Here is an 11,753-nt window from a genome sequence, read left to right as displayed (position 1 = left end):
GTGGCAGAGCGCCCGGGGGCTCCAGGGTTAATGGGCCGGGCGCCGCCGCCGGGAGGGGGAGCAAGGGCGAGTCCCGGTTCCTCCCCCTTTCAGTGTGTGTGTGTGTGTGTGTGTGAGTGTGTGAAGAGGCAGGGCACACCGAGCTCTGTACGGTGTGTGTGTGTGAGGCCGAGGGGCAGCCGCCGTCCCGCCCGCCCTCCTCTTCCTCCTCCTCCCTCCCCTCAGCGCTCGGCGGGAAGGGCGCCAGCCGCCCCCTCAGCGCGGCCACTCCCCTCCGCCACGCCGGGCTGCGCCGATGCCGCCGCGGCGCCGCTGAGCCCGCGCCTGGATGCTCATCTCCTTCTCCTCTCTTCCCTCCCGCAGGCGGCGGCAGCGGCTCCGGCTCCCTCTCAGCCCCCGGCCGCCTCCGAAGGGATGCTGGAGAAACTCGAGCTCGAAGATGAAGGTAAAAGCGGAAGGGCGGTGAGGGGACGGGCCGCGGGGGCAGGTAGGGGGCCGCGCACGCCCGCGCCACGCGTGGCTTCGATCCGCGCGCGCGGCCCGCGAGGGGCGGCGGCGGGTGGGGGGGGCAGCTCTAACGGCCCCCGCCCGCCCCCTTTAAAACGCTCTTTCCCCTCCAAAACGTCCGCGATACCAAATATAGACTTTGAGGGCTAGACGCAAGCGGTGAAAGCTCTTTCAGCTAAAGCTCCTGTTCCTTGTCGGGGTACGTACCTCTGTTTAAAATGGACAACCATAGAGCAAATTTTTCCTAGACGGCTTTTTTTTTTCTTCTTCTTTTTTCTTTTTTTATACGTTTTTTTCCCTGTTCTTAGCTATCTTGCTAAAACCCGCATAGATCGGGTGCTGTTCCCGATAGAGGAACTCCAGGCAAGTTTACGTATCTTGCAACCGCTGAGCTGTACCTTAGCGAAAAGCATTAATGCTAAACTTGAAGAAAGCATTCACTCCCCTCCTAAGAAAGAACTATGCTTAATGTCTGGAGTTTTCATTTTTAGAAAGGATTAGATTGATGGGTGCAGTAGTGGACGCACGGCTAATCTCTATACTCGCTGTTGTAAAGTGGCTAAAAGTTTCAGGGATGCGTTTTACTGGAGTTGTTAACTGGTATTAAAAATGTAGGACAAATATTTAAGGAAAACTTTGAAAATAGTAGGCTGAGTCATTCTGTGAAAAGAAATGTCTAAGCCAGTGTGCTAATAAGCCAGCTTCTTGGTTGCTGTCACACTTCTTGCAGTTGATAGCAGTGGTCTGACAAAATAACAGCTTTATTCTAAAGCGTGTGTGTGTGACTGTGTGTGTGTAGAAGAAGAAGCCCTTAACAACTGGCTCTCTTAAGTTTTTAATTTTCTTTTTTGTTAAGAAGTGCAGACAGCTTGAATTCTAAAGTAATGAAATATTCGCAGCTTTGTGAATTTTGGATGTGAATAATTATAAATAGGAATTTGTTACTAACCTGTGGTTATTCTTGTTGCACTGTTTAACTTTTTTTTAGTTACTCCTTGATTTTATGCTTATTCTAGACTATTTAAACTGAAGAGCTGTCTTTTATATATTGTTTTATATATATATATGTGTGTGTGTGTGTGTGTTTGTATAAATCTGTTTACTTCTAGAGAGTAGATTCTAAAAACCTGCTGACTCACTAACAAGGCATTTTAAAAACTATTAAAAACTTCAGAAATTGCTATATCTGAAAAGGATGTCTAATTAAAAAAACCCTCAGTTTTGAAACACCTTTGAAACTTTAACATTGATGTCATATAGTATTGTTTGGAGATACTTGATTTGGCTAAATATCTGTAGGTCTCTAAATTATTGCAACAAGATAACCTGGCTTCTTTTCTTCAAAAAGTTTGGTGTTTGTTGCTGGTTTTCAAACTTTTGATTAATTTTAGTGTCTCTGAATTCTTTTAACTTTAAGATTTTGCCTGGGGGTACACGGACTGGTTTGGGGAGAGCGGTTCAGGGATCTGTCAAAAGTGATTGCTTAATAGCAAACCTGTGACCCGTTCAAAATAGTATGTGAACGTTGAAAGGAGTTGGTCACCTCACTGGCTTTCCAGATTAGATGAAAACCTAGTTTTATGCCTGATTTTGAAGTCAAATGGAAAGGATGTCTAATACTGTATTCAGAAGGTACGATGTAAATAACATCTGTCTTACTGTGCAAAATGATATATGAGGATATAGCATATCTTCATATATGGATATATTTCCTTCTACAGGAAGGAAGTTCAGCAGCTATCGTTCTCCATCAACATCCCAGTTTTCTAAGCTGCAGCATGTGTTTTATGACCTAAATTTTTGGACTGGATGCTGTAGTTTAATTTCTGCTAATATTGACGGTGAGGGGATAAAATAAGATCTGACAGGGCTCACTATTTTTGTTGAATGGCAAGTAATAAGTGCTCAGAGACTGGGTAACTTCTTTGAAATCTTAATTACATTTCATTAAGTGGATGCTGCAGCACTGCAATTGATGATCATGCGTCAGATTCCAAGTGGGCTCTCTCTAGTGATACCTAAAATTGTTTTGAAACTGCTTTTCTGATTTCCTCTACTTCTAAATATTTCACCTTCCTGGCTTTCAAATTTCTGTATCTGTCAACAGTTAATAACTATCCTGTGTATCAAATTATGCTGCAGTTCTTTTGAAACACAGTTTAATAAAAAGAGCTGAACAGTGACGCTCAGTGTGTGCAGAGAATGCCTTCCAGTATACTAAAATGGATTTTTGCTTGTCATTCTCAAAGGTTACACACAGGAGAATGTGAAAGCGCAGAAGGCATTCATTTAATTTGAATTCTAATTAAGGGGGTTAAATTGAAAAAGTAGTACATGAAAGACTTATACTCTGAGTAGCACTGTAATGAATATACAGTCTAGCCTGATGAGATGGTTTCTAAATAAAATGGTACTGTCAGCTCAAGGGGATTATTTTTTTTCCCCTGGTCTGTACCTCATGAGTGTAGACAGTGTGGCATACACTGTTGCTGTCCCCAAAAGAAGTACTAGATTTCCTCTTTTTTCTTTTTGTTTAAAACATGTTTTTGTCATGTATCTGACTAAATTCTCTAGCATTGATGTAACTTTTTGTTGGTTAGTTGCTAGTCTGCTTCTCTTGTTTGGCTTGATAATACTGTTCTCATGTGATGTTTAAGAGCAAATTGCACTGAAATGATGTTTAACAACCTCAGCTGCCCTACACCAGAAATAAGAGAAGCTGTAGGCTGGGAAGGACTGGATAGACCAGTGGATATTTATTTTATGAAGGATTCTGTAAAGGACCTTTTCCCAACAGCAGCCAGAGCAGAAAAATAAAAAACTTCATATAAGAAGTTTAGTCTCTTACCATCAAGGATGTTTTGTTTAAAATAAACAGAAAACTTCTTATTAGGTAAAATACAGTGAACTCATCCTATTCAGTGTTTCTTCGGGATAAGAATGACCTACCTAAGTCTTCTGTAACAGAAAGCTACTTCCTGATGGGTGAGGAGTTTCTCGTTATAGCCTCAAATACATTAGTGTGGATTATATATAAAGTATCCCAACTTGTTTGCTTGTTCAACCTCAACATAAAACATGATTGCACAAACACTAGAGCTGTTCTTTGATTCTAATCTATGTCAGGAGTATTTTGGGGGTTTATTTTTTGGAAAGTAGGATGAGTTTGGAAAGGAACGAGGGCAAATTATTCTGAAGACTTAATAGGAAAAAAGGTTTTAGTTAACTATTTACACTACTTAGCTTTAATTTATTAGGCTAGAATTCCAGAAATGGTTGTGTTGTGGCAGCTACCTGTGCTGTAGGAGTGGAGACGATTTTAGAGTAGTAAACCCGTACCTGTCAATTGTATGAGTTTAATTGCTATAGTTTTAGCATGTTATTTTGGAAACTAGTTTTATTGCAGCATTGGCTCATATCCATGTCTGCCACCTTCCATTTGTTCAGTTTGGCAATAATGTAGTAACTATTGATGAAGCAGAATTAACTACTTTTCTTTGTCATTTGCTAGCCTAAGCAGTCTTTGCAAGGTAATTTATGCAGACAGAGTTAAGTTAATTGCATGTTTCTCCAGTGCTCGTGTCCTAGTCCAGGAAAAACAATTCTGCAAACTGTATTCAGCAGTTGTAGCATTTGCATTGTGGAACTGATGCACTGGCTCTTGAGTGCTGAACCTCCTTGGATTGTTGCACAAAGTAGCATTTGGACAGTTATATGATTAACAGTTTGCATTAGAATGGAATCTCTCATAGCAATGCTCTGGCCTTCATTTCTTCTTTTGTATCACACATCTCCTGTGTCAAATGCTTGTTTTTGACTGTCTCTTGAAATGTACTTTCACTAGTAATTGCATTTCCTCTTAACTAATTGTTGAGTCTGGATTAATTCCTCCCCTACTTTCCAGATTTTCTAGAAACTAGTTTCTTATTAAGCTTTTACTATCTGCTAGCCTCCCACTGTCAACTGAATTTCTGAATCAAGGTATAAAAACGGAAGTGGCGTTTGGGTAAAAAGTAGTTATGGGAAGTTAGTAGTAAGTGTATGCATGTGTTATGCATACACTTACTGTCTTGTAAGACAGTAGTAAGTGTTATGCGTGTTGATGTGTATATTACGCTTTTGTTTGATTCTTATGGCTGAAGGGTCAAGTGTTTAGGTTAGGAAATACTAAACTTAAAGAACTCTTTGCAACTGTAATTCATTTCTAATAAGCATTCATTATGCAGTTGTTAAAGCTGGAGCTTTGTAAAGTAGAGACACCGTATTTTGCACACAAGATATGCTTTGGGATATTAGGGTATGTAGTAATGGAGGATGCCTTATGTTACCTTTCCCATAACAGGTTAGAATCCTAAGTGAACGTGGTAAGGTATTACTAAGCAGAGGTAATAGTTTTGATATTGAGAGAAATCATACTGTCTGAAGTCAGGATTATTTCCTTTTCTCCTCAGGATTCCTCTGTGATTCTCAAAAAGTATCATATTACTTTTTTGTGCTTTTTATTTTCCTGTGTTTCTGATGTGAAGTAATACTGAACACACTTGCGTTTGACATTATATTCAACGACTGTTCCCACTGTGTTTACTTAGCTTTTATTTTTCAGTCATTTTGCAGCAAACATAGCAAGGGGATGACCAACTTCCCTGTGATGCGCTTCCCAGAGCTGAGAATGATGTGTCTGGGCCATTCAAGTTCTCAGCTTTGTTAGTTTATGCAAGAAACTATGATCTAGTGCCTTGCTGTCATATGCAACTTCGTGTCCTTTTTTTACCATTTTAATTAATAGTAGCATCAGAGAAGAATTTCTCATGGAAACTTTCATCTTCCAAGTTGAAAGTTGGAAATTATGCATAGAATTACATACAAATAAAAGTATAGAGCCTTATTTGAGCAATGCAAAAGAAGCTATTTGAAGTTTTGTTTCTTAGTCGAAGATTGTTTGTCTGTGAGATTTACACATAGATCATTACATTGTGTAAGTATTGTGCATGGTTCTTTCTGTTATCTCAGTACTCCTTATCCAGCCAGTCTTAACTTTCTCTGCTTCTCCATAAGATATGACTGCTACTCTTACTTTGGTATTTAGTCTCAAAACGAGGAAAGTTCTACTTTCTCTTGACTGGGGAATATTATGTTCATAGCACCTAAAAACCCTTTGGTAAGTGATGTTTTAGTGTTGCAAAAGTTACATCGTTGTTGCAGAGGGCTCTGCTTCTGGTCTTGGGCATGAAGGAGGTTCTCCATGGGAAGCTTCCAGAATATTTTAATGTGATCAAAACAACTTATTTTCCATAATCTCATTCTTGGAAATAACGAAGCCATCTTCATAGTTTCATGGCTTTACAGCTGAGGCTTCCTTTAAAAGTAATAATAAATTAGGGGAAAATGTCTGGCATGGAGACCTTGGATCCAGATGATAACTTTGGCAAAGCTGCAAACAACTGAAAACAGGAATTTATAGAAAGTGTTGGAGCTGATTATGTAGTATTATGCTTGCATGATTTGCAAACAGAATCTTCCCAGTAAAAGTCATTGTTAGCCAGCTGTCATCCATGAGGAGTATTAAGACAACTTGGTATTCCCCTAGACAGACATTGTTACTTCAAGTGTATGTATGTGTGTTGGTATCTGGTGGCCAAAATGAAACGCTGTTTTACAATAACCAACACTGGGCACTCTCTCTAGTGCTGTTTCTTTTCTCTGCACCAGGTAAGAGCCACTGCCAATTCCATTAATAACTTCCATGTAGTATTTCCTTGACTTAACACTGTTTGAGTTTACAGTGGGCTATCACAGTTGATAAGCAGCTGCTTCACTAAAGTTCAAAGGCTTTGGACAGTAACATCTCAACTTCCAAGTGTCCTGAGAATCCCTAACATACTGATTTAGAGATACAGAGTTTGCAGAGATACACGTTTGAGTAATTATAGAGGTGGCAGATATGACAATATCAGTGTTGCCTTACAGCTGACTACTAGATACTGTTACTTACTTGTGACTGCCTTGCTGAGTGTTAGCAGGATTGCGTAGGGCAGCTATTGATTCTCTTCCTCAAAAACTTTATGTGGTGATCTGCAACGTTCTATCTGGTAACCACTCCATTACCCTACGTGTGTAGGGAGGACGGTATAGAAGGAGTAATGTTATCATCTTCGTAGTTTGATAACCTCAGCTGATACACTTGGCTCTCCTGATTAAGTCAGTGCTCTTGAAAAATCAGTGCTTTGGGGCATGACTGAGTACTAAATGAAGGTGACCTCACTTAAACTGGAGTAATGCCAGTGTGACAAGAATGATAACATAATACTTGCATAGGAAAATGGTATGATACTGAGCAAGTTGGCCTGCTCTAGCTGTTGCTAAACCATCATAAGAGATGTTCGTGCTTGTTAACCACCTGGCAACAGATGTGACTGTCCTTTAAGATAGGCCTCTTCTAAGGTATGCTGGGTTTTGGTTAATTTGAGGCTGGATTATCAGAATGCCTTGTGTATGGGACCTTCTTGTAAGACAGACTGCTTAAAACAGCCCTACTTGAGTAGTGGTAAGCTGTCTACAGTTACTTTATTCATTTGAAGATTTTGATTTCCAGAACTTAGAACTCTGCTAGTGCTAGCATTACACAGGGAGGGGGGAAAAAAAGTCTTAAGGAATGTAGCATTTCCAACCTAGGTACAAGGGTTAATGGTCCAGTTCTTCATAACAATTCTTCCCTCTTGAAACAAAATGTATCTATTCACACTGAGACTGTTTTGTCTTTGGATGCACAGTGTGATGGGCTGTGCTGTGGCTCTTCTTAGAGTAGAAAGGACTTACTAACAAAGTGAAGACCATGAAGTTTGGGGAGAAATTCTTCTGTGGAAGGATTACACTAGTGGTTACTATTAATGTATAGCCAAAGTGGCTGAGCGGGTTAGAGCTGTGTTTGATGTTTAGGTGCCGAGGTTGGCCTCAAGGAGCTTTTGAAAGCCCTATGCTTCTAAAATTCAACAATGTTTAACATTTTAAAGTGTGAATGTAGTGTGGAAATCTTCAAGGCAGCGTTTGAATTTTATAATTTTATTTGAATAAATTTAACTTTTTTTTCTTTTTAATGATTTCTTTCTGTCAATTGTATATGAATTTTGCTGGTTTTTGTAAATGAAGAACTATTGATCTAATATTAAGGCATTGACAAATTAGACTGAGGGAAAAATAAAATTTCGTATGCTGTAAACTAATGGTTTTATTTTTTATATAATTTAAAGTTAAAAAAGGCCTTTTTTTAAAAAAAAACCTTTGTGTTTTGTGACTGGGTAGTTAGCTCTGACACTGAGTGTTTCTGAAATGGAGTCAAACTTTCTTGCTTTCGCCATTCCCTTAAACTGTGGTATTCTTTTCTGCTGCTGAGCTTGTTTGAATTTGTGCTAATGTAAAAAAGACAGAAGATACTTGAGATGCTAGAAAAGTGAACAAACTGGAATAGGTGTAGAAGAGGGCCATTCATGTGAGCAGGTAATATAGGACTTATCTTAAGGTAGGAAGCTAAAAGGCTTTGCTCACTTGGCTTAATAGCAGGAAAGTCAAGAAGGAGTATGATCACAGTATATAATACATCCTGGAAGAGATGGAAAGGAGGTAAACACCAGGAGGAAAATTAGCTGAAAAACAACACTGGCACAAGAACAAATGGATATAAACTCTTCCTGTATAAGCTTTGAAAGAGTATTCTGAATTCCAGTCTAATTTACTAGAGGAATGAGTTTGTAGAATAGACTTCTAATGCTTTGAATCGTTTTAAGGTGGAGCAGGATTGTCTTGTCAGAGGTATCACATGGTTCCCTGCAATCAAAGGCTCTGAATAGCATAATACAGAAGATAAATGTTTGTCTTTTCTTTGTTTTACACATGCAGTTGCATGCTTATCTCTTTCTATAGCCTTGCTTGAACTCCCTAGTATTCTTGATTTTTAAAAAACAAACAAAAACCCGCTTTGTACAGTGTGGATATTATGAGTTCAGAGAAAGATGAACTTTGGGGGGAATTGCAGTTAATTGTGATGTAGAGAATGGATCAACAGAATTTCTAAACTAAGATCCAGAAAAGTGTATCTGAATATACTGTATTGCATGTGTATTGGATGTTACCTACTTTATCTAGGAAATTGCTAATTCTGTTTCTGTATAGCTTCAAGCAATACACCTGCCCATAGATAGATATCTTAATAGATTACAAACATGGCTTCAATATATCACTTAAAATATGCATAAAGATTCATGAACTGTAAGAAGAAATAGCAATAGTAGCTAGTCAGAAAATGTCTATGTGCACAGGGATAAAAGCAGAAGTAATGTATATTAGGAGCAACTAGAGAAAAATAAAAATGTAAGTACTGAATTATTAAAAGCTTAAAGTTAGGATATTGTAAGTAGTTATTCAGGGCTTAATGCCAAAGTTGAAAAATTGAGATGGGAAATACTGGAAATGCTCACCTAAAACATACGTTACTTGGTTAGACAAAACTGTTTCTCCAGCAAAATTGAAAATTATACTTGATCCTAAGTCTTCATTCTTATGCCTTATTTTTCTTCTTCCATATAGCATTATATGTATGAAGCTTTCAAGTTAGAATCTTAGTATACAGTGGGAAAAGGTCTTAAAAAGTTCAGATGCTTGCCCTGCTCAATAAAAATATGGCAGTGGCTTGTGAAGATATTTGCATATTAAAAATGCTAGTGTTTTAGACAATACTTCAGTTAAGCTGCATGTTTAGGTTTGGCTTTAAATTAATTCCTAACAGAGTTTAATGCATATCTCTTTTCTAAAGTGTGTGTAGAATGTGCGTATGTAGTAGGATTTATGCTTCCTTTAAAGAAACTGTACAGTCTAATTTTTTTAATCAATCTTTCTCTATAGGCAGTATTTCTAAAGATACAAGTTAGTTTATTCTTTCATTAAGCACTTCCCTTTAGTCTTCCTTGAACTCAACCCTCTCACATATGGTTCCTGATATTAATATTCAAAGGCTTAATACCATTTTTGGTTTCTTGTGTTTTGTGGCCTGCCTCTCTCAATCTTGAAGAGCATGCCTACATTCCAGACAGACGATATCTTAAATTAGATCTTTGTTTGGGATGCTTAGAGAAAAATCATGCTGCTTGTTGTCAAGGGAGGAACTTCAACATGTTCTTAGAAAATTCTTCAGTTTAACTCATTCTTCATTGTGATGAAAATCATAGAAACGTTGTTAGGTTGCAGTCTGAAGTTGCTCCCTTTATTCACCAAACCTCGCTGATGTAGTCTTCCTCAAAATACAGATCATGAACTATGACCAAAAACCGATTTAAGCGCAGTAGGCTGTTTTTAGACTTCAGTTGGACTTCTGATATTGGTTGCCTGTTCCTCAGTTGTTTAGTCTCAGGGCGATTCCTGCTTGTAAATAAGTGAGTTTGCCTGCCTGCCTGAACAAGAAATGCAGAGTTACTTTGATTAGCTCTGGAATGTGAAATTTCTTAAGATGCCCATTAGTTCTTGTCTGCCTCAAATCTCACACAATCACTTTTTTTTACCCACAAAGCCAGCAGAGCGCTACAGTATAAAATAAGCGTTAATTTCCCAGCCCATTTGTTAGGACCCTTTGACTCCAAAATGAGAAGCAAAATTCAATGCAGGATTTTTAAGCATGCTGTGAATACAAGGAAGAAAACAAATGTTGAATCTTTTGTTGTTTCAGGCAGCTATTTTTATTGGTTTTCTTCTATAAGTCTTGGGGGTATTACTAAAGTTTTTGGAATTGGAGATTTTTAAGCCCTAAAACCTGGAATTGTGGATCTTTTGAAGTATTCAGGTGCTAATAGTCTATATTGTTTTACACTAAAGCAGGACATACCTAGGCAGTTGCTGACAACATTTATCTCATTCAATGTTTAGGATCTTCAGGGAAGCAGACTATGGGATATCCCAGGGCAGCCTAGTTCTGTGTTTAGCCAACTTTAAGAGTGAGGAGTGGTTAATGGTTTTCCAACAGGTGTGGAATTGGGGGGTTTTGTTTTGTTTTTAAAAAGCAAGGTACCTGCTTTCCTTTTTTTCCCCCCTCCTCCTCATTGTACTGCCCTGAACGGCGCTTGTTCTTCAACTCATCCTGTCACCGAACAGCAGCACAAATCACCTGAATAACAGTAGCTTAGTTCTTTCTCAGTTGTAGTGCTATTTAGTCACTCTCCTCATTCATGTTTGTCCATCTGGATGCTGGTTTCTGATTCTGGTATTCTTTAGAAGATAGTACTAACTCCAAATGATTTACGAATTTGATTTGAAGATACCCTGAATCTTAGTCTTGCAACTGCTTCTTACTCCTATTGCAAACTCTTCAAAGCCTGTTTTCTTCCCTTTTTAAAGATCACTAAAGAGAGTGTTGAGTAAAATTAAGCCCTGATCCTCTGATATTTTTCTGGTGCATCTTCCCTGTAAAACATCAAGCCACAGGTAAAAGCTGTTCAAAAGTAACTTAAAGTCAAAACAAGTCATAGGGTGCTGCTGTGTGGGTTTCTTTTTTTTTCTCGTCCCTGAAATCTCTTTTCCTTTCCATGTTCCTCCAATAATTCTTGCACATGGTAGTCAAGTTCAGCTAAAATTCTCAGCATGAAGGTTTCAAAAAACTCAATTCTGTCAGACTTTTTGGAATTGTAGGAAGAGAGCATCTGTCTTTAAAACCTCACCTGTACAGAAGAGCTATAGCATGAACTTGCGATGTTCTGCATTAAGTGATTCACATGAGACATTGTAAATGCTCCAAATTTGAGAAGAATTTGAATTGGAGCTGACATCTCCTTGAACACAGTTGTCATCCAATCTTACAGACTCATTGAAAAAAAGGTTTTCATAGTTTTGCTGCGGTGAAGTGCTTGTGGTGCACCTACATTGTGATTCTACTGTATCTTTTTGTGTCGTATTGTCTTGCTTAAAAATCAATATATCAAATGTATTGTCATTTTTCCTCTCTCTTCTTCCCTTCCATCAAGGTGACCATTTCATCCTGTCTGCATTTTAAAAAACAAACAAACAAACAAAAACCAACCTCCTCACCTCATTAAAAATCGACTGTTCTTGACAGAACGAGATTGGCTTTCTTACTTGCTTTCTATCACCTTCTCCTCTAGGAACTTACGAATACTTTGGTTTTAACGGCTTGTTTCAACATATACCTAGGAAATGGTTATTCTGGCTGTTTTTTAGAATCTGTTGGGCTCTCTTTTTAAAAAGGGATA

At 38.5% G+C, this 11,753-nt stretch overlaps 1 protein-coding gene across 6 annotated transcripts in view; it reads left to right on the top strand.

Annotated features, from left to right (window-relative positions):
* The window catches only part of PRKAG2 (protein kinase AMP-activated non-catalytic subunit gamma 2), a 216,322-nt gene that overhangs the window by 164,060 nt on the left and 40,509 nt on the right, over window positions 1-11,753 (top strand). For 4 of the 6 annotated variants that reach the window (XM_062568789.1, XM_062568790.1, XM_062568791.1 and 1 more), the window contains one exon: window positions 364-445. In XM_062568789.1, coding sequence (XP_062424773.1) covers window positions 364-445 — 82 coding nt within the window. Of the gene's footprint in view, window positions 1-130; window positions 153-363; window positions 446-688; window positions 707-11,753 lie in introns of those variants that run through there. The other 2 variants (XM_062568793.1, XM_062568794.1) reach the window with 2 other exon arrangements.

This window comes from Rhea pennata, chromosome 2 (assembly GCF_028389875.1).
Source record: "Rhea pennata isolate bPtePen1 chromosome 2, bPtePen1.pri, whole genome shotgun sequence".
NCBI classification, from domain to species: domain Eukaryota; kingdom Metazoa; phylum Chordata; class Aves; order Rheiformes; family Rheidae; genus Rhea; species Rhea pennata.
The sequence above is the reverse complement of the archived record's forward strand: the minus strand, read 5'-3'. Positions and strand labels throughout refer to the sequence as shown.